Source organism: Malania oleifera, chromosome 5 (genome assembly GCF_029873635.1).
Source record: "Malania oleifera isolate guangnan ecotype guangnan chromosome 5, ASM2987363v1, whole genome shotgun sequence".
In the NCBI taxonomy this organism is placed as follows: domain Eukaryota; kingdom Viridiplantae; phylum Streptophyta; class Magnoliopsida; order Santalales; family Ximeniaceae; genus Malania; species Malania oleifera.
The window spans coordinates 91,746,245-91,770,189 of record NC_080421.1 but is presented as its reverse complement, the minus strand read 5'-3'; the positions used below and the strand labels follow the sequence as shown (position 1 = coordinate 91,770,189).

At 37.5% G+C, this 23,945-nt stretch overlaps 1 protein-coding gene across 3 annotated transcripts; it reads left to right on the top strand.

Moving 5' to 3' along the window:
* The first annotated feature begins 285 nt into the window (after positions 1 to 285).
* LOC131154974 (sugar transporter ERD6-like 7) lies at positions 286 to 10,332 on the top strand. 3 transcript variants are annotated; one of them, XM_058107836.1, is made up of 18 exons: positions 286 to 586; positions 678 to 740; positions 6,269 to 6,358; positions 6,471 to 6,530; positions 6,634 to 6,699; positions 6,818 to 6,883; positions 7,458 to 7,533; positions 7,651 to 7,715; positions 7,805 to 7,897; positions 7,995 to 8,075; positions 8,199 to 8,283; positions 8,790 to 8,833; positions 8,916 to 8,978; positions 9,067 to 9,126; positions 9,209 to 9,262; positions 9,368 to 9,427; positions 9,506 to 9,620; positions 9,947 to 10,332. In XM_058107836.1, exons 1-18 carry the CDS (start codon positions 377 to 379, stop codon positions 10,060 to 10,062), a joined length of 1,467 nt encoding a protein of 488 aa, XP_057963819.1. In that variant the 5' UTR covers positions 286 to 376; the 3' UTR covers positions 10,063 to 10,332. The 3 variants fall into 3 exon arrangements, with proteins under 3 accessions (XP_057963819.1, XP_057963821.1, XP_057963820.1); XM_058107837.1 differs by having other exon boundaries at positions 359 to 590; positions 682 to 740; XM_058107838.1 differs by lacking the exons at positions 6,269 to 6,358; positions 6,471 to 6,530; positions 6,634 to 6,699; positions 6,818 to 6,883.
* The last annotated feature ends 13,613 nt before the right edge of the window (positions 10,333 to 23,945 follow it).

The window sequence follows — 23,945 nt, the reverse complement described above, 5'->3', positions numbered from 1 at the left end:
TCTCTGTGGTCGCCTTTTCTCCTGGCTCACGACACTGACATGCTCTTCATAGTGCTAAGAAAATGCTTCACAGCTGAAAAAAGTCTCGGACTTGTGTAATGATGGCTAAGTTTGAAATAAAAAAATTACCCACTTTGCCATGCAACTAAAATAAGGAGAGAAAATTCACAAGACAAAAATGGAGTCAGTGTAGAACAAAAAAATCTGAGGTAAATCTACATAAGAACTTTTACCTCTTTTACTGCATGGATCTGGAAACAGACATCTACCCTCCCTTCCACATGTACCTCCATTCTTTTGACTTGGCCTCCTTAAATCTTCTCTTTCAATATGCTACTAGGACACAAGGCCACGAAGAAGGAAAAAGCCTATAGAAATGGCCATTAAACAGGATGTAGAGAGAGTTGAGCACAGTGAGCAAGAAGAGATAACAGAACCACTCTTACAGCGAGAGAAGAGCTTGGTCAACAAAGGAGATGGATTTGGTGCAGAATATCAAACTGGCAAAAGAAACAAAAGGCCTGTCTGGATGGTTTACCTCAGCACATTTGTTGCAGCCTGTGGTTCATTTGAATTTGGAACCTGCGTAAGTGCTGATAACTCGACTATTTCATTTACTGCTTCTCATAAGAAAATTATTGCTGGTGTTTTCGGCCTGTAATTGTTTTGGTTTGCAGGGAGCATATTCATCACCTACTCAGACAGCTATAAGGGAAGATCTCAATCTATCTCTTGCAGAGGTTAGCTAAAACTCCACTTCCAAGTTACTTTCCTCTGCACAGCTACCATAAGTCACACGATCTCAACTGATTAAAAAAATACATAATCCCATAAAGAGAAGCCTAAATTAACCAGTCACTGATAGCTAAGAGAACTATCAGTGAGTATGATCTCAAAGACAAAGATTTAATATTTGTGATGGGGTCATAGCATTAGTCTTGATAATCGTTGATTTGAATGTGCAGCAGAAACACACACAACTTGAATTCGGAACAAGCAATGCAAGCACTCAACGATGAATATACGGAAATTAACAATCAACCACAATGAGAACAATGGAAAGCAATAAAATCACACAACACAAGAAATTTACGTGGTTCGGTAATTTGCCTACGTCCACGGGAGCAAGCAGCTGTTTTTCATTATCAATTCGTCAAGCTTGTCAAGCTTTTATCAAGGGTTACAAATATGGTTTATATTCTAACCTTATGCGTACAAAAGACTTAGACTATAACTAAAACACTTCTGTAGTAATCGCCAAAGGAAAATCCTCTGAAATCTCCCAATCTACTTATCTCCCGATTCAAAATCTATGATCTGCGCCAAACAAAACCATCAACAATTTTAGCAAACCGTCGTCGGTTATCTATCGAGAGCTATTCCTTTTGCAGACTGAAATCGTCGACCAAACCATCAACCCAACTGTTGATGGTTTCTTCTTGCAACTCAACTACCTTGGTTCTTTACTTTACCATGTTTTTCCAGGGCACGCGTTTCACTCAATATGAATCACATCTCCAACAATAATAAACTGTCATGCGTCACAAGCCAATAGTCAAATCTCCTATTAGATTGTTTCTCTACACAGTTAATTTGGGTCTACAGATGGGAGAATTCTGTCTAGAGAATTGGCAGACCAGACCTCCTTTAGTTATTAAAGAGCTTCGTCTTCTACAAATATTTCTTTTGGTTCTTTACCCTAAAGAGGTAATTTTTTTGCAAGCCTTCAATATAACCTCTAAATCCAAAACTTCTTGGATTGTTGATTTTGGTGCTTCTGATCACATGATCGATGTCTATCATCTTTTCTCATCATAGTCACCCTGTCCTCAAAATTTGAAAGTTAAAATTACTAATGGATGACTCTTGTCTGTCACAGGCAAATGGAATATCTGACTCTCTGACTCCATCACACTAGAGTTTGTTCTTCATGTTCCAAATTTATCATACAACTTACTATCCATTAGCGAGTTGTCTAAGAATTCCAATTGTTCTGCTAAATTTCTTCCATCTCTTTGTGTTTTTCAGGACCTATCATCGGGGAAGACAATTGGTAGTGTTAAGGAGTGTGAGGGACTCTACTACTTTGAGGAGGCGAATGTGAGTGAACAATGTAAAATTGCTACTTGTGATTCTGCATCTACTTTTAGGGATAGTGAAATTTTATTATGGCATTCTAGGATGGGTCATCCAAATTTTCATTATCTAAGACGTTTATTTCCTTCCATTTGTTCAAATAAAACGTCTTCTAAATTTCAGTGTGAGATTTGTGAACTTGCAAAATACCAGTGTAATTCCTTTCCAAAATCCACATAAAAACCATCCAGACCCTTTACCTTGAGTTCATAGTGAATCTAGGAGCCCTTCACCCCGCTCTGATCGCACCACATAAGCAAACAGGTGTTTGTTACTTTGTATTGATAATCATAGCGTACAAAACAAAAAAAAAAAAAATTTTTTATTTGTTGGATTTACTTACTTGTTGCAAATAACACAGACTGTTCTATTTTTTCAATTTTCATCTCCCATAGATTCAAACACAATTCCAAACTCACATTCAAAAGTTTACGTACGGATAATGGCATGGAATCTTCAATATATCTTAGGACATTATCTTCAATAAAATGGAATTGTTTTCCATCAAAGTTTACTGTGTGGAACCCCTAAACAAAATGGGGTTGCTGAACGCAAAATATGCAGATCTTGATGTAGTTTTGGGCATCAGTGTTTACTATAAATAATGAAAAATATTGTGGGATGATGTCCCATTTAACAGCTACATCCTCATTAAATCAAATGCCTTGTCGGGTTTCTTTCTTTTTTGCCAACCCCCCTCCAGAAATTCCAATAATGTTCTCCTAATCGCAGCTCCACTCTACTCCATCTCTCTCTAAACAAAATTTGGTGTAGCCTCTGCATTTGTTCATGTCCATATTGCTTCACAATCGGGACAAATTGGAACCGGCATGCCAATAAGTGCGTTTTTATTGGTTACCCCTCCTCTACTCTCATACCTCCAGAAAGACTAACAAATATTATTACCCTCGTCCACAATTGTTTGTTAGTCTTGATAATATCACTTTCTTTCTCACACGTTCTTTGAACACTCCTTACTTTCCACTTCCCAAAAACCCGTCGTTTTTTTCAAGGAGAGATATGGAATAAGGTCGTTCTCTTTCTCCTTCTTTTGACTGCTTTTGTTGCTGACGCTGTTCATAAACTCTTTGACTCTACAACTATTGCAAAATCATCTCCTCTCCCCTTGTCCGTGACGTACCTGTTCATGTAACAAAATCCATCACTTAACTTAGAGGAGATGCAAAAAAAAAAAAAACAAAAAAACAAAATCACACAGAAATAACTTGTCTACCCCTCAAGAGCCACACAACGAGAACATGGAGCATTCATACTTAGCCTGAGAGCCACTAAGAGAGTTAAACACCAAGAACCCAACCCATAAGAACAAAACCAAAAAGAACCCACCCCCTAAAAAAACCACCCCCAAGCCCCCCAGCAAAACCTCCAAACTGTGATAGCTCCTAGCAATAAAAAAAAAACATTAAGTCCATGTTGCCAGTCGCATACCCAATCTCGAAAGATCAGGTAATATGATTGGATCACATGAACTCCCTTCTGATAAGCTTTGTACCTGATGACAAATACCAAACAAAAAATCCGATTTACACAAACTTTACTAAAAAAACAATTTCACCCAAAACTCCTACCTCCTCAAAAAACATTATTTCCCGATTGCACCAAAAGGTTAGAAAATACAAACTCGATTAGTCTCAAATATCAATATCCCTTCCCATCCCCTGGTCAAATACAAGGTCTTATAAAAGCATGTCCTATAACAGAGTATTGTGTTGTTTTACTTATAAACCTTAATAGGAATAAAAATTTCCAAAGAAAAATCTAGTCTAAGGATCACTTGGAGATTCCTGAATGAGGAGGAGGGAAGCTGTCGATGGAGGAAATGTGGGCTCATGGAAAGAATGAACTTTTGGATGATTATGAACTTTTTGTTGAGAGGGACTAAACCATATGCTGGCAAATTGGGTCTTCAAAACTCACCATAAATTGACATATAAGCTTATTGTGATTTGTGACAAGTTGAAATGACAAAAGCATGGACTTGTTGCCAAAGGGTTACAACCAACACACCCTAAAAAACCTATGAACCTTGACTTACAATAAATAGAGACATTTTGTAGTAGTGGAAAAATACTAACACATTTGCGGAGTTTTCCTCCGTCCTAACCTACCTTACTCATACCGATCTCTCTTCCTCCACACTCCTGTTCCTTGGTAGCCAACTACGTGAATTGTGAATGACCCTCTCAAACTCACTGCAATTCATGCAATAGTGAACAAGATCAACAGACACTCCATGGGTAACAGAGCCACTTGTGACATTCAGAATGCCTTTCTACTAATAGTGGAGAAGTTTAGCAAAATAGTATACATGGACTTGGACACTGAACGCTACCCAGACACCTACCCCTCTAGCTTTCCGATTTAAGAGAGTGAAGAAAAATAGGGCTGTAAAACTCAAGAAGAAGTCCCTAAAATATATGGACTCACAAACAACAAGCAATCTCCTAAGAGGCATTTTTCGATAATTTTGACGAATGTGATACAAACCAGGATAAACACCGACAAGGGGCGATCAAACACAAATAGAGTATCACAACTAAAACTCAAAAGCTAACTATTCAATGACATACCTTACTCTGTTTTTTGTACATACCAATCGACACTATGGTTTTTTTTCAACACTATGGTTTTTTCATCAGTCCGAAAATGGTAAGAAAACAATTTGATTGTGTATTTGATCGATATAACTCCTAATTTGATATAAACAATGGAGATGGAAAGATGAAGAAATCTAACTACTGAGTTTGAGTTAAAGACCTATAACATATGCGACCTTCTTAGGAAGGAATTGACCACATCAAAAAAAGGGTAGCAGTGTCGCTTAGCAAAAGTATATCCTTATCTCCTAACCGAACTGGCATGCTTTGGATCAAACCTAGTGAACCCAATTAAGGAGTAAGAGAGTTTAAGACGCGGAATTCATTGAGAGAGTGGTTATCAGAGATTTGTTTGGTAAACTCAGTCTATCTATCACATACCAAACCCGACATTGCATTCTGCAGTTATTGTGTACCCACACAAGCATTCACCCAAAAGCTCCACTTATATTTGTGTACACGAATCCTAGGTATCTCAAGGGTCTTCGGCCAAATGACTCTTCTTCAAAAGTGTGGAAATAAGAAAGTAGAAGTTTGCATAGATGCAGATTGGGCAGATCAAAGAAGATAGAAGGTTTACCACCGGATATTCACCTTTGTAGGGGGGAAATTTGGTGACTTGGAGGTAAAAAACAGAATGTAGTGGCTTGAAGTAGTGCGGAGGCGGATTCATAGCACTTCACAAGGATATGTGAAGGACTGTGGTTACGGAAACTCTTGGAAGGATTATAGATCTTGGTGAAATTCCCTATCAAACTCTACTGGGACAACAAAGCCGCCATCAATATCTCTCTCAATTCAGTTCAACATGATAGGACTAAGCATGTAAAAGTGGACCGACACTTTATCAAAGAAAAGGTTAAAAAAGGAACCATTTGTATGACATATGTACCTACGAAAGAACAAACCGCAAACATCTTTACCAAAGGGTTAGCCTGATAGAATTTTGATGATTTTATTTGCAAGTTGGACATGATTGATATCTATGATCCAACTTAAGGGGGAGCATAGAAATCTCGTGTATATTGGAGAGATTTAGGGGGTATTTATTGTTTATTATTGAGCGAAATCTTTTAGGAGATTGTTTCCATATTTAGAATAGAGATTGTATTATAAGTAGTTTGTATTGGCTTGTACAAATTTATTCAAGAAATACAGAAATTCCATTCTATTTTCATTAGAAAGAAAGTTACTATTATGGAGCCACTGACAACAATCAACATCAACACGAGATACGATCTTTTAAAGGTATTCTGAGTATGATTCACAATCTTTGCAGTATTGGTACACAATTCACAGATTTGTGAGTAAAATAGTGTCTCGTATTCAAAAAAAGAAAAAAAAAATAGAGGAAGAACTTTGGCAGTCCTTTCAGATTCCAGAATAAGTAGATCTGGCATTTCCAAAAACAAACTCTGTTTTAGTTATTTGGGAATGAATAACCAAAGGGTGGACAAGGCCTGGACACTTCAACCAATGATATTGTTTTACTCTCCTGATGTATCTGTATGCAGTACTCATTGTTTGGCTCCATTTTGACTTTTGGTGCAATGGTTGGAGCAATAACAAGTGGACCAATTGCTGATTTGATTGGCCGCAAAGGGGTAAGCAGGAAGAAATCCCTCTAATCTTATTTTCTTAGGCATGCCCCCCTCTACAACAGTACATTTTCTTGAAATGCAGAATGTAATAATGGCAATTGTGAAATCTACGTAGGGAATGAGAGTAGCCACTGCTTTCTCTGTTGCAGGATGGCTAGCCATTTATTTTGCAAAGGTTTGAATAATTTGCTTTGGAAAATCATTTCAAGACCAACTATTGACCAGACAGCAAAACACTAACATTTCAGCATTTTTGTATTCTCTGATTATTAAAACAGGGGGTTTGGCCACTAGACATTGGAAGACTGGCATCAGGATACGGAATGGGAGTCTTTTCCTATGTGGTGTGTTTTGCTTTCTATTTCTAACAAGTCTCTGTTTGCTACCTAATGTATACACTTTATGAATGATGAAAAGTAAACATTCTGATGAGCTTTAGGCCAAAAATAAATGCATGATCAGGTACCTGTTTTCATAGCCGAAATTGCACCCAAAAATTTCCGAGGAGCATTGACTGCTGTCAATCAGGTAGATACACTGGTCTTCCGGAAACGCAGTATATTTAGTTTGACTGATCATAGGCATGGGAAGTAATACATGTTAGATTTTTTCTTAGATATTGATCTTTTCTATGTATGTTGGGAATAAAGAACAAATTCCTGAAACCTGTGAGAAACAAAATAGAGAAAAATAACGCCAAAAAAAAATCAATCACACGCACAAGACAATAATTACGTGGTTCGGCAATTTTGCCTACATCCACAGAGTTGCAGGAATTTCAATATTATCAGGAAGAAAACACAGAGAGTGCGGCAATACAATGCTCTCCCTCTTGCTCTCTCGCAGGTACAACCACACAAACCCTAATCATCCGAAAGCAATCCTTTTTATATGCTGCGTCTAGGGTTCCGTTCCGAATGGACTAAGCCTTAGAATAGAAATCTCTAATTAAATAGGGGTCGAGTCAGCATCCAAATTAAAACACAACTAGGCTCCACAAAAGCCTAATAATGTAGACAAAAGCAAATGTATAAAATGAATTGCTCATGAACAAAATATATGCACAAGCATCGTGTTCAAGTAATTCCTAGTTATTCTACAGCTCATGATCTGTTCTGGGATGGCATTCGCCTACATATTAGGGACTGTGCTGACATGGAGGGCTTTGGCATTAACTGGTGAGTCTCCAGACTCAAGATTACTTTGCATTTAATTATCATAGAGATAATAAGATACGAGATAATCTCAATAACATAAATATGCAAAACCTAAATCATAGTATGATAAACTTGCAGGACTAATCCCTTGCATTGTAGTTTTTGTGGGTCTATTTCTCATTCCAGAATCTCCGAGGTGGCTGGTAAGAACTAAAGAAACCTTGCCATGTTCTGGATGCATAACCATGGTCAGAGGATTATGTACTAAGAAAAATGTTCTTGAGTAGTGCAGGCAAAAACAGGACGTCAAAAAGAGTTTGAAGCCGTACTGCAGAAACTTCGTGGCAAGGATGCTGACATATCAGATGAACTCAATGAAATTCAAGTTCTAATTCTTAAACTTTAAAACTAGTTCACTTTAGTTATCTGTTAAATCATTTGGAAGAAGAATATGTCATGATGATTATGCCAATGCTTGACAGGACTATATAGAAACACTCCAAAAGCTTCCAAAAGCCAAAATTCTGGATTTGTTTCAAAGAAGATATCTGCGCTCAGTCATTGTAATGTCCCTCCCTCTTGTTCCAAAGAAAAAAAGGATCTTTTGTCTTTAGGTCTCTGAAAATTTATATTCAAGTTCTACATACTTTATATAATAACTTTCTCGTGTCACTCCTAATGGCCAGATAGGAGTTGGGTTGATGGTTTTTCAACAATTTGGCGGAATCAATGGAGTTTGCTTTTATGTCGGCAGTATTTTTGAGTCAGCAGGTAAATAGACTTACTTCAAGGCTGATTTCAGAAAAATGGAGGCGGCTCTGAACATGACTTACATGGCAAGAAGGGCAAAGAAAAATTCTAACCATTTTGATATCTTTATGTTCTCCTGACTTCATTTTACATCAGTGATCAGACTAGGAATATATAGTTAGACCTTCAACTAATATTCCAAATTTTCATGAGGCTGCCCTATGACTATTTTTCCACCATTATCAAAGCAAATCTAACTCAATTTTGAAATTTGAATAATTTACTGATACAATAAACAACTATTTAAAGGGTGATCTTTGACCCAATGGCTAGGATGTTAAACCCAAAACTAGAGATCATAAGTCCAAGTCGCTAAAACAACCTCTCTAAAGCTGGAGGTAAGGATGCATAGATCACCAATTCCCCAGCCCCCCTGATATTATGTGGGAGCAGTCTGCATTCAAATACTCAATGTTGCATTCATTTTGTTCAATAATTATTTTGTTATCGTATTTGCAATGTCTCAGGATTTTCTTCCAATATTGGGTCAATAACGTTTGCTTGCCTTCAGGTTTTCAACTCACTTTGTAAATTCCAAGAAACCTAAAGAAATGTTTCTAGGAGGAATTACAGATGATGATTCTCTTTTGCAGGTCGTGTTCTCAGCACTAGCTGCAACCGTGGTAGACAAGGCTGGAAGAAAACCCCTTCTACTGGTAAGTCCTAGTGTAAGCTTCCATACCATGCCCTTCAAAAAACTCTCCGCAATGTCTGCAGCTTTTGATTTTTTTTTTTTTTCGGTAGGTTTCTGCATCAGGATTGGTTGTCGGCTGCATACTGACAGGGATTGCATTTTATATGAAGGTAATCTTCAAATGTTCAGTTTTAGCTGTTTCACATTTGGGTTTTAACAATTCTAATTTGTTGTGATCCTTTTGAGAACCAGGGGCATGAATTATCACTCAAGGCTGTCCCTGCACTTGCTGTAACTGGCATACTGGTAATATGATTGGCTTCTTTCATATCATTTTATCTGCTCAAATCAATACAATAAAAATTGACTTTCTTATTTTATGCTTGTAACCTTCGACATGCATCATATCAGATGTACATAGGATCCTTTCAAGTGGGAATGGGAGCAGTTCCTTGGATTATAATGTCTGAGGTAATTGGCATTTCCAAAACAGTCATTCCCCAATACATTTTGGCAGTACAATCAAGCTGATAATACATGTTGTTGCAGATATTCCCTATAAATATTAAAGGAGTAGCTGGAAGCCTAGCAACATTAGTTAACTGGTTCGGTGCATGGGTGATCTCGTACACTTACAACTTTCTCAACTCATGGAGCTCTTATGGTAAATAAAAGTAACAGTTTCTAGTTTTTAATTCATTAAAAGAATTAAGAGTTAGTGCATTGGCGCATAAGAAAAAGTGAACTAAATCAGCATAAGGTTAAAGAAAAGTTCAAATTTAGGATTAATAAGAGAGATCTGCAATTCAAGCAGAAATCAATGATAGCCTGCGGGAAAAATGGAGGAAGAAAGGAAAATTTTGAATGGCTTGGCCAGAGTGACCCTGTATTTTGTGCTGAAGGCTCTTACATTGCATGATACCATGATTGCATGAGATGAGTGAATAATAGGAATTTCAACTTAACACTCATTTTTTTTGTGGTTTGCAGGTACATTTGCTCTTTATGCTGTAATAAATGCATTGGCCATCTTGTTTGTCATCACTTTGGTTCCTGAAACAAAGGGGAGAACCCTGGAACAAATCCAGGCTGCTATTAACAAATAGAAAACCAGAAAATTTAAAGGCCATTGTATTGCTGTCCACAGACAGAAACATTTAAAGGATTGGACATCAAATTTGTTTTTCACTCGGCAGGTGGCCATAAAACAAGTACTGTGTTTTTTTCTTGAAAAGACTCATCATTCTTGTTTCTATTTTCATGATTTTTGAATAGAAAAGAAACATGGTCATATTTCCACTGTTTTCTCACTCTACAAATCATGAGTGTATTTGGCTATTTTGCCATTGAGATATTAATTGCTCTTTTTCACTCAAGATACTTGTTAGAGCATCCTTTTACATTTGCTAGACCAAGTGAAAAAATAAAATAAAATAAAATAAGGCAGCCCAGTGCACAAAGCACCCGTGTATGCAGGGTCAGGGAAGGGGCAAATTATAATGGGTTTATAGTACATAGCCTTACCTTGCATTTTTGCAAGAGGCTGTTTCCACGCCTTGAACCCTATTGAGTTAAAATGGAAATGGAGAGTCTTGATGAACCTTGATAAGGATGAGCCGTGGATGAGGATGAGCTGCGGAGAGCCAACTTTGATGCGTTGGAGTGTCAGTGCTCATCCCATTGAATCCCATTAAACACCTTCTTTTACTATCCATCCCATTCAACTATATAATGGAGATGTGTGTACGTGATGTGATGTGAGTGTGTGTGTAATTGTGCTGAAGGTGAGAGAGAGAGAGAGAGAGAGAGAAAGGTGTGAGAAAGGGTGAGTTGAGTTTAGTTGAGTGGTTTCTCCTCCTCCTCTTGTATTTTCTCCCAAGTTATAGTGAAATTCGGTGTGCTCCGTGGACGTAGGTCAGATTAGACCGAACCATGTTAAATCTAGTGTTCCTATTTTGCTTGTTTATTTTAATTGTTGTGTGATTGTTGTTCCTAGATCTCTAACATATGGTATCAGAGCTAGATTGGAGCAAATCAAAGCAAACTCGCCAGATCGAAGCCCCTGCCCAATACCTTAAAATCAAGTTTTGAGCTCACCAGTTTTTTTCTATCGACGAGACGAAGCCAACGATGCAAGCTGAAGCTCAAACAGAGATCCCATGAGCCCGCACGCACCCACACACACCTCCGGTAGTCTGCCATCCTCCCAGTAGCTGGCACGTGATCTCACATGCCCACACGCTCTGGCCAACCCACGGTGTGGCTCTAACACGTATGCTGCAAAGTTGACATCAGTGTGTCCCCGTGCCTAATCAATGCTGCGTCAACACCGAGTCGGCATCCGCATCAACGCCACATGGCATATAGTCAGGTGCCACATCAACATCTTGGACCCACCATGGCATGTCAATAGCCAGGACCCACAGTGCCACGCTAGTAGCTGGGACCCACCATGTCGCCCCACCTTTGGCACGTCAGCAAACGGCATCAAGTAACGATGTTAGTATATTTCGTTAAGTTTAATAGAGTTTAACTAGAAAGTTTGACTAGGTTTTTCGAAGTCATTTCAGATAGGCGAATCAAGATGTCGAACAAAAAGAGCTCAAAGATTGAGATGTTTAAAGGCACCAATTTCGGTTTCTAGAAGATGCAGATTGAAGACTACTTGTTTGGTAAGGATTTGCACTTACCATTGAAGGGAAATCCAAAATCCATTACAAAGGACAAGTGGGTGTTGCTTAACTTGAAAGCTCTTGGAGCTGTTAGCATGATGCTAGTAAAGTCTGTTGCCTTCAATATCAAGCACATGACAACCACCAAGTCTCTTATGGATGTGTTTTCCAACATGTATGAGCAGTCATCAACCACCAATGAGGTATACTTAATGAAAAAGTTATTTACCATGAACATGTCCGCAGGTGAAAGTTTTAGTAGACATTTGAACAATTTCAACGAGTTGTCAGATCAACTTGTCTTAGTTAAAATCACATGTGATAGTGAAATCCATGCCTTACTAATTCTTAGTTAGTTGCCCAAGAGTTAGAAAGGTATTATTACTGCGATCAGTAGCTCCGTAGAAAAATCAAAGCTAAAGTATAATGAGGTCATCAACATGATTTTGACGGAAAAGATCAGGATGCAGTCAAACAATGCTTCCACTTCAAGTTTAGCCTTGAACATGGAAAGTTGAGGGAGAGATTCATGGAAAAGAAGCAGGCATGGACGATCAAACAATCGCGACAGATCTAGGACCAGGCGGTCCAGATCTAGAAATCTTAGAGGTTCCCAAGGCATAAAGAACATTAAGTGCTAGAATTGTGGAATGACCAGGCATTATAGGAATCAGTGCAAAGGTCCAAGGAAAGAATATGAGGCAAAGACAGAAGCAAATGTCACTTCAAAAAGTGGTTATATGTTGATATGCTCTTTACAGAGTAAGAAGGAGTCTTGGGTCTTAAATTCTAGAGCCTCATTTCATGCCACTAGCAATAGAGATTTCTTAGAGGAGTATACACTAGATGACTTCGGTAAGGTATTTCTTGGCAATGATCAACCTTGCGACAAAGCCGAAAAGGGAATTGTGAAGATCAAAATTAATGGGTCCATATGGAAGCTGAAAGATGTTAGATTTATTTCAAACTTGAGAATATCTCAGTTGGATAGCTGACAGATGAGGGATACACCACAACATTCATTGGCGATTAATGGAAGATTTCAAAGGATGCACTAACGATTGCACGAGGTAAGAAAAGTGGAACACTTTATGTGGCCTCTAATGCCTGCATGTCTATTTCAATAGCTACAAGAAATGGTGATAGCAACATTTGGCATCAACGACTTGGTCACATGAGTGAGAAGGGACTCAGAGTGATGCACTCAAAGGGAAAACTAAGTGATCTACGGTGAGTAGAGATTGACATATGTGAGGATTGCATACTTGGGAAATAGAAGAGGGTTGGTTTCTAGACATACACCAGTGCCCTAAAGAAGGAGAGACTTGAACTAGTCCATTCAGATGTATGGGGACTGATAACCGTCTCATCCACGGGTAGAATGAATTACTTCGTGACATTTATTGATGAACATTCTTGGAAGTCATGTGTTTACTTCCTTAAATATAAATTAGATGTCTTTGATGCTTTCAAGATATGGAAATCAATGGTTAAAAATGAAATTGGTTTAACAATCAAGAAGTTGAGAACTGACAATGGTGGTGAGTATGAAGACACCAGGTTCAAGAAATTCTGCTATAAGCATGGTATCAAGATTGAAAGAACTATGCTAGGTACGCCCTAGCATAGCGATGTAGCTAAGTAGATGATCTGATCATTGACTAAAAGTGTAACGACCCCAACAAAGGTTTGGCTCACTATAGAAAGAGCTAGAAGCATGCGTATGCAGTCAGGCCTACCAAAGAAATTTTGGGCAGAGGAAGTTAATAGAGAAGCATACTTGATTAACGGGAGTCCATTAGTACCATTGGATCATAGTCTACCAAAAGAAGTAGAGAGTAGAAAAGAGGTGAGGCTTTCATATTTGAAATTTTTTGGTTGTGTTGCATATGTGCATATCAATGATTATGTCAGAAACAAGATTGATCCAAAGTCCCGAAAACGCACCTTCGTCGATTACGATGAAGATGAGTATGGGTATCGCATTTGGGATGATGAAAACAAGAAGGTGATTAGAAGAAGAGACATGATCTTCAATGAAAAGGTGATGTGCAAGGACAGACACACAACAGATTCCACAGAACTAGTTCAGAATGAGACAACCTATGTATACTTGGATGATGTCCTAGAAGGTGTTAGGACACAATAGCAAAACACCGAGAATCCTCGGGTGGAGGAAACACAACAGAAAAATGCTGAGAATCCTTAGGCGAAGGAACTTGTGGAGCAGAACATTACACCACCGCCTCCTACTCTAGCTCCAAAGCTTAGGAGATCTTCTCCGCACCATGTACCAAATAAAAGGTATATGAATTATTTATTTCTTACAGATAGGGGAGAACCCGAATGCTATGATGAAGCATGTCAGGCGGGAGATTCAAACAAGTGAGAGCTTGTGATGAAAGATGAGATGAAGTCCCTCACCTCCAACAAAATGTGGGAACTAGTTAAGTTGACCAAAGGTAAGAAGGCTCTTCACAACAAGTGAGTCTATAGGATCAAAGAGGAGCATGATGGATCTAGGAGGTACAAAGTTCAATTGGTAGTCAAACGCTCGAGCAGAAAGAAGAATTTGACTACACCGACATCTTTGCACCAGTTGTTTGTACCAGTTGTGAAGCTAACAACCATCAGATCAGTCTTAAACATTGTTACCTCGGAGGGCCTACATCTCAAGCAATTGGATGTGAAGACGTAATTTCTTCACAGTGATCTTGATGAGGAGACTTACATGTAATAACCATAAGGATTCTCGGTGAAAGGAAAAGAGAATTTTGTGTGCAGATTGAAGAAGAGCTTGTACGGTCTCAAACAAGTTCCTAGGCAATGGTGCAGAAAATTTGACGGCTTTATACGTAGCAAATATTTTTAGAATTTTAATGCTGACCACTGTTACTACTTCAAGAGATATCAGTTTAGTTATATCATTCTATTGATATATGTCGATAACATGCTAATCGTATGACCAAATATAGAAGAGATCAGAAAACTGAAGCAACAATTGTCAGAGGAGTTTGACATGAAGGACTTGGGTTCAGAAAAGCAAATACTTGGGATGTGGATCTCCAAAGATAAGCAACAAGGAGCATTGCAGCTATCTCAGTCAGAGTATATTAGCCGTGTTTCACAGAGATTCAACATGAGCAGTGCCAAAACGGTAAATACACCATTGGCTGGTCACTTCCTCCTCTCCAAGGATTAGGCTCCGCAGACAGATGAAGAGAAGGACTTCATGGCTAAGGTACCTTACGCCTCAGCCATTGGAAGTCTCATGTACGTCATGGTTGGTACCAGACCAGAAATTGGCCAAGTAGTGGGAGTTGTCAACAGGTTCATGTCAAATCCAAGGAAGAATCACTGGGAAGTAGTGAAGTAGATTTTGACATATCTACGTAGCATTATTAATAAGTGCCTATGTTTCGGTAAAGGAGACTTGAAAATTTAAGGGTCTGTTGATGCTGTTTTTGTTAGTGAAATTGATCACTGTAGAAGCACCACCGGATATGTGTTTATTGTTGGCACAACAACTATTAGTTGGATGTCATAGATACAGAAGATTGCTGTCCTATCCACTATAGAAATTGAGTATGTAGTAGTGATAGAAACTAGTAAAGAGATGATTTGGCTTCAACATTTGTTGACAGAGCTCGGAATAAAGCAGAAGAGAAATGTTTTGCACAGCGACAGTCAGAGTGCCATACATCTGGCAAAGAACTTTGCATTTCATTCCAGAACCAAACACATTGGACTACATTATCACTTCGTCAAATATCTATTAGAGAACAGAGTGTTGACACTTGAAAAAATCAAAGGTAGCTCGAATCCAGCAGATATGTTGACAAAGGTGGTGACTGACTCACTCAAAAAATGAGCAGTTCGGAAGCTATCCCAAGTATAAGAGTTCAGTCATGTAATACTTAACCCAAAGGCCAGATCGTCTCCTCAAGGAATGCAGTTTAATTCCACATTTTACGTAATTCCAACAGAAAATAAGAAACAAAAAGGGTTACTGAACACAGTTCAAATTCGGTTTTCTAAGATGTTTGAGATTCTTTTTTTGAAGAATTAAAACAATGTGAAATTTAAATTATGAATCTTAACATGCACTAAATTTAACAGTTAAATTAACAACGAGAAACAATCCAACGTTTAATCAGCCAAGCAAGAATTAAAACCCACGTTTGAACTTCGAAAAAAGACTAAAGACGATAACTTTAAGTAAAAACCTAAGCATGCAATTAAAAAAAAAAAAAAAAACTCAATAAAACACAAACTCAAACAAAAAAAAATCAAGAACTTAAACCAAAAGTAAAACTTTAACAACTAAACAATAAACGAAAACACGATAAAAATTTTGCTTTTAATTGAACTGAAATTAAATTAAATAGAATCCAACAAAAGTTAAATTCTAAAGAAGATTTTTTTCTTTTTTTATTTTAAAAGATCAAACTAAACATTAACAATAATAAAAAAAAAAAGTCAACCAAAATTGACACTAATAATAAATCAACTTTAATAATAATAACCCAACAAGATTCAAAAGCTTAAAACTTTAAAAGAAATTCTACTAAAAATTAACAATATGCATTCAAGTATTTAAAGGAAAGAAGAGAGAGAGAGAGAGAGAGAGAGAGAGAGAGAGAGAGAGAGAGAGAGAGAGAGAGAGAGAGAGAAAGAGAGAGAGAAGTAAAACAAGAGCAGCTGGCCGTGTAGCAGCAGTAGCAAAACACATAGCAGCAATGCATACAGGAGCGCAGGGGCTTCGAGTTCCTTTGGCAGCAACAGCAAGAGAAGCTCGGATAGGGTGTTCACGGGTAGCAGCAGTAGGAGGCGCTCGGTTGGGGTGTTTACGGGCAGCAGCAACGCACAGGAGCTTCAGCAAATTAAAGGGAACCGGCCGCAGCAAGGAGAGAGTAGACTGAGAAGATAAAACTGGGAGGGAGAGAGATAGATGGAGATTAGAGAGTTGAGAGTTGAGGAACGAGGGATAGAGGAAGACAAGAAGGAGAAATCGAGAATGAGAGAGGTCGAGAGCTTTTGGGGGAATAGAGAAGAGGAGAAGGAGAGACAAAGAAAGGGAAAGGAAGAGAGGGAGAGAAAGGAAGAGAGGTGCGGCCCCTAGTGGAAGAGGAAAAAAAAAATTTAAAGGTTCCTTCAGAGCCATACACAACCACATGCACAAGAGGAAGGAGGACCCAGCTGCATGGCCCAGTCCAAATCAAACCATATATATGCATATAATTTTTTTTTCTTTTCTTTATTTGTTTCTTCCTTTTTTTTTTTTTTTCTTTTTTTCTTAGCGCACAAGGAGGATTTTGACCTTCCTAAATCCCATATCTCTCAAAGCTCAAAACACAAAAGTTGTAGAGCACTTTCTCGGCTTTCGACGGCATTTTGAATCATCTCGATTGGAGCTTGAATGAGAAAGTTACACCCAAGTTATAAAGTAACATCGATTTTAACGTCCAATAATTACCCTGCAATAATAAAATACCAAAAATTCATAAATTATTCAATAAAACCCAAATATTATAAATAGAACGCAATGCTAAAATATTGAACATAATTAGGTATTTAATTAAAAATATAATCCTTAATGCATGAATTTACACACCTAATTACGCAATTTAGGCGCATAATCACACCCCCAACTAACGTTTTGCTAGTCTCTAGCAAATAACGTGAATGAAATACAGGGCGGTACCCATAAATACTAGTTTCAACAAACATGAATGAATGCACATGCGACACAACCATACTATTTCACATATAAGACTATAACTAGATTACACAATAGCTCGTTCATACATAATTCATGCAACTCTGAAGCACGTCACTCATGCAAGTTTCATCATTATATAGTCATTAAGAACATTATACTCATATAAAGTTAAACAGCAATACAATTCAGAGTTAATGTAGTCATATAAATTTGAGTATAACAAGCGATATCTCAAGATATGTGTAATGTGTATGACTCGTTACACTTAGGATACCAGTGGACACCTACAGAACGGTCGTTTTGACTTGGTCTAACTAGTATACCCTAAAAATTACTAAAAAAGAATGGGTTCACTCATCATATGTGAGGAGGAGTGTCGCGATCAAACATTCCACATATTGCAAGGAACAAATGCTAAATTTATGGAGTGGACTAGTCCGAAAAGATTCCAACCTATTTGTGAGGTGTCAGGTCCTTCACCCTAGCATCTTCTCACCTACTTGTCATATCCAACCAAGACCACCCTAGATCTACTAATTCAAAAACCAGATATGAATACATCTGAGGCATTAAGCGGTTGAAGAGTCTTCATATGTGGAGAATATGTGTCGTATCCCTGAATTTTTGTGGTATTTGTGTGGAGTAGGTATTAACCTTTCATTTCATGTGCATTTCTATTTTTCTTATTCTTTCTTCTGCTCATTCTTCAATTTTTGTCTTTTCATTGTCAATTAGGACAATCATTACACTTTTTTCATTGTCTTCACACCACCAATGGGAATTAAGTTCGAACAGTAGTCCATGAACTAAGTCTATTTCTAGAGGTGGCGCATCCTTCACATTTTGAGTAGGCTACAGACCTAGATTTCTATCTCCCCACTAGATGTCACCTCTAGGTTAGCAAGTCAAAAACAGAGACTAGTTTACAAAGAATATCTAGATAAAAAAAAATTGAGTTTCATGCACTCTGAGCTGACGTCAAAAACTCAAAAGAACGATAAATGGCTCAACGGTACCTCACGAGGTGTCATAGTCACCACGGGGGCTCTCTCAGTGCTCACAAGGAATCTTAAGTGCTACAAGTCACGTGAACGTGTATTTTCAGCCTCATGAGATACCATGTGAATACAATAATTTATATAGTCAGATTAATACGAATGAACTACTAGTCAACCTACATAGAGTTACAATTCCTATATTAGCCATATAAAGAGAAACTACACATAAATAACCCACTATACATCTTAAGTGTGTAACTCCTAGGTTATATGCAAGTATGTAAAGGGTATAAGTCAGTGTTAATCATGGTCTAATCATAAATATTCAAATTTTTTTTTTCAATGTAATTTCTCATCCCTCCCAACTAAAGTGAAACATTGTCCTCAATGTGAAAGCATAGGAGAAGTAGAGCGTACCAGGGTGGAGAAGTGAGGGAAAAGAAAAACTAAAACTAAGGAAAAATGTCCTTGAAAATTAACCAAAAATAAAAATAAAATAGGGTAAAACAAAATGAAAAGAAATGAAAGAAAAACATCACATTCTGTCTGGCGGAGGCTCTGGAGGAATTTCATCTGGTGGGTGCAAGTCTATAAATTGAACCGGTAAGTCTCCAAATTTGAGTCACTACAATGAATCTATCTTGTTACCTGCATAAAATTTAGCCTCAAATAAATCAATACGTTCTAAGGTACCAGAAAAAAACATGTGCAAACTGCCTTGAGGATTAGGCTAAGGTTCTATTGGAAATTCCCCCTTTTCTAAGATATTCAACTGCGTGCTCATCTCATTAATGGTGTCCCGCAATTCATTTATGACCTGAGTGTACTGATTGTTAGTTGTGACTTGAATATGCATGAACTGGTGAAGAGCATCCTCAAGAGACTTCTCCGGTGGAGCAGGTGCTGCATTAGATTGAAATCCCGAAGGTGCATAGCTCTGAGAGATCTGTTGTGGCTGATATTGATGTTGAAAGAAAGCTTGATGATATGACGGCTTATAAAGGGGTGCATAGTACTAGGAAGGTTGATTCAAAAGTTGCTCTTTACTAATCTCCTTTTCCATCTCCATAGCAACCAATCTTCTAGTAAGGTCAGCTAGACATGTCTCAATATCAAAATCATCTTTCAATTCAGACCACTCTCCACCATTATTGCTCTCAATGGTTGGGCTGCAATTGGTCTTCTGTCAATCCTAGTGTTCCACTGCTGAGCAATTTTAGCTAAATGATCCAGAAAACTCAATGCCTCATCAGGCACCTTGTCGAAAAAATATTCTGAACACATAGTATGAATGAACTGTTTCAACTCAGGAGTCAACACAGTATAGAAATAGTTGACCAAGCACCATGATTCAAATCCATGGTGGGGACACATGTTAACCAAATCTCTAAATCTCTCATAGCTTTCATGAAATGTCTCATCAACTCCTTGTATGAATCGACTGATCTATTCCTATAAAAATTGAGTTCTCTGAAAAGGAAAAAATTTATGCAAAAATTCGTTTTGCATATTAGCTCAACTAGAGATAGAATTATGTCTAAGAGAATTAAATCACATCTTAGCCTTATCTTTCAATGAAAAAGGAAATAATTTCCTGATTAGTAACAGCCTTATCTATGAATGTAACACATGCAAGCTCAAAATCAATTAAAAGTTGATACGGATTTTCACACTTCATCCCATAAAATTGAGGTATCACAGATATGATTACAGGCTTAATGTTAAAGTTCTGTGCATTCTCAGGCAGTACGATGCAAGATGGTTGTGTGGTTCATATGGGCTGCAAAAAATCCATAAGCGTGCGTGGTGTAGGTGCAGCTATATTTTTTTCAAAACTCTTTTTTTTTTTCCGTTTTTTTCTTCTTTTTTTTTTCTTTTTTTTCCCTTTTTCATGAGAAAAATTAAAGTAACGGGAAAAACATTAGTTTGAAACTAAAACTAACATTCCCTGGCAACGACACCAAAAAGCTTGACTCACTCGAAAAATGTGCAACTTGAAAGCTATCCAAAGTATAGGAGTTCGGTCGTGTAATACTTAACCCAAAGGCTAGATCGTATCCTCAGAGAATGTAGTTTAATCTCAAATTTTACGTAATTCCAATGAAAAATAAGAAACAAAAAAAGTTACTAAACACAGTTCAGATTTGGGTTTTCTGAGATGTTTGAGATTCTTTTTTCGACGAATTAAAACAACGCGAAATTTAAATTATGAATCCTAACACGCACTAAATTTAACAGCTAAATTAACAACGAGAAACAATCCTACGTTTAATCAACCAAGCAAGAATTAAAACCCACGTTTAAACTTCGGAAAAAGACTAAAGACGATAACTTTAAGTAAAAAGCATGCAATTAAAAAAAAAAAAAAAACACTCAATCAAATACAAACTCAAACAAAAAATAATCAAGAACTTAAACCAAAATTAAAACTTTAATAACTAAACAATAAATGGAAACACGATAAAAATTTAGATTTTAATTGAACTGAAATTAAATTAAATAGAACCCAACAAAAGTTAATTCTAAAGAATATTTTTTCTTTTTTTATTTTAAGAGATCAAACTGAACTTTAACGATAACAAAAAAAAAAAAAAAACTCAACCAAAAATTAACACTAATAATAAATCAACTTTAATAATAATAACCCAACAAGATTCAAAAGCTCAAAACTTTAAAAGAAATTCTACTAAAAATTAACAATATGCAATCAAGTATTTAAAGGAAAGAATAGAGAGAGAGAGAGAGAGAGAGAGAGAGAGAGAGAGAGAGAGAGAGAGAGAGAGATGTAAGACAAGAGCAGCTGGCCGTGTAGCAGCAGCAGCAAAGCACACAACAACAATGGATACAATAGCGTACGGGCTTCGTGTTCCTTTGGCAGCAGTAGCAGGAGAAGCTTAGCTGGAGTGTTCACGGGTAGCAGTAGTAGGAGGAGCTTGGTTGGGGTGTTCACGGGCAGCAACAAAGCACAGGAGCTTCGACAAAGCAGGGAGAACTGACAATAGCAAGGAGAGAGTAGACTAAGAAGATAAAATTGAGAGGGAGAGAGACAGAGGGAGATTAGAGAGTTGAGAGTTGAGGGACAGAGGAAGATAAGAAGGAGAAACCGAGAATAAGAGAGGTCGAGAGTTTTTGGGGGAATAAAGAAGAGGAAAAGGAGAGACAGAAAAAGGGAAAGAAATAGAGGAAAGAGAAAGAGGGAGAGAAAGGAAGAGAGGTGTGGCCCCCAGGTGAAGAGGAAAAAATAATAATTTAAAGGCTCTTCTAGAGCCCTATACAACCACATGCAAAAAAGGAAGGAGGACTCGGCTACATGGTCGGGTCAAATCAAACCATTTATATATATATATATATATATATATATATAATTTTTTTTTCTTTTCTTTATTTGTTTCTTCCTTTTTTCTTTTCTTTTTTTGTTTCTTAGCGCACAATGAGGATTTTGACATTCCTAAAGCCCATATCTCTCAAAGTTCAAAACAAAAAAGTTGTAGAACACTTTCTCAGATTTCCACAACATTATGAATCACCACGATCAGAGTTTGGACAAGAAAGTTACGTCTAGGTTACGAAGTAATGTTGGTTTTAACGTCCAATAGTTGCCCTACAATAATAAAATACCAAAAATTCATAAATTATTCCATAAAACCTAAATATTATAAATAGAACACAATGTTAAATTATTGAGCATAATTAGGTATTTAATTAAAAATATAATCCTTAATGCATGAATTTTCACACCTAATTAAACAATTTAGGCGCGTAATCAGTGACTACAGAGAAGCTAAAGTTGTGCTCAACTTCAGTTGGTCTTCATGCTTGAAGACATATTTGAGCACATCCATTATCTATATACTGGTTTAGATGGTGTCTCCGTCTCCAAGTGGGAGATTGTTGAGCTAAATTGGAGATGGAGAGTCTTGATAAGCCTTGGTGAGGTAAGCTGCGGATGAGGATGAGTTGCAAAGAGCCAGCTTTGATGCGCTAGAGTGTCGGTGCTCATTCCATTCAATCTTATTAAACACCTTCCTTTACTATCCATCCCATTCAACTATATAATGGAGATGTGTGTGCGTGATGTGATGTGAGTGTGAGTGTAATTGTGTTGAAGGTGAGAGAGAGAGAGAGAGAGAGAGAGAGAGAGAGGTGTGAGAAAGGGTGAGTTGAGTTGAGTGGTGTCTCCTCCTTCTCTTGTATTTTCTCCTAAGTTATAGTGAAATTCTGTGTGCTCTGTGGAAGTAGGTTAGATTAGACCGAATCACGTTAAATTTGATGTTCCTATTTTGCTTGTTTATTTTAATTGTTGTGTGATTATTGTTCCTAGATCTTTAACAAACCAGTGACCTCCAAGTCACATGGCGATAACCTTACAGTTACGCCTAAGACCCCCTTCTTCCTAGACCAAGTGAACCGAAATAAATATAAAAGCAAGAGAAAAAATTTATCAAAGAAAACATCAAGAAATATTATGTCTAAAATATGTCTTCTGCATATTTTAAGTATGGAATAAGATAGCCCAGCTGGAACCTTATATGAAGTAAATGATCTTATTATGTAATATTGTAAGGAATCATTCCACTGTTAAAATTAAAGTGTCATGTACGCATATCCCTTGAATAGAAATTAAAAGATACTATAGAAACAACTAATCGAAGAGAGAGAGAGAGAGAGAGAGAGAGAGAGAGAGAGAGAGAGAGAGAGAGAGAGAGACTACTATCCATAAACAAATTACCCATCTCAAGATTTAGAAGGCTTTCACGTCCTCCGGGAATCCATCTAGGTCTAGAACTATTACTTAGTTCATTACAGAATAAAGGATAATAGATATTATTTTGCTAGATTCTTACTATTGACCTTATAGGTTGCACTCGGTTTTGATAATGACAAATACTGATATTTGATGATTGTCAAGTATTTGTGCAGGCTCAAATGAATATCCCAAGGAAGGACACTTGAAGAAACAAGAAGATCCTGAAGACTTATAATTTATAATTATAAATTTTAATGTCTGTAATATGGGTCAGTAATAGTAACCTAGGTTGTGGTTTGTATGTTTTTTACCTGCACATCATGCATACAGGATATATCGTCAGCTCAATTAGACCATAGCAAGACCCTAGGCTCCAACACTCACACAAATAGCATATAATATATAGGTGTGTTGAAACTGTGCTTTAATTGAACAAATCTAAGCAACTTGAGAGAGCTCGGGCAACCGAACCCTTGGAGTACAAAACTCCTCGGGTGCTCGAACTTTGACAAGTCAAAATATTGACTAGGCTCTCAGGTGACTGACTCCTAAATACATATAACTTCTCTGGGCGCCCGAACCCCTCGAAAGGGACTATTCACCAACTCAGGCAACTGATTTTTTTAGTTCAAAAAGAACCCCGGGCGACCAAACACATGCGTTCGGACCTCCGAACATTTGACCTGGCACCTGAAGTCACGAAGCTTGGCTACTAACTTTGATTCGGGCTGTCAAAGCTATATTCGAGCAACTGAGCAGCATTGATCATCTTTTTAGCATGTGTCCTGTCGGGTGACCGAACTTAGGTTCAGCCACCCGAACCCTAGTCGATTAAAATTATTTTAATCGC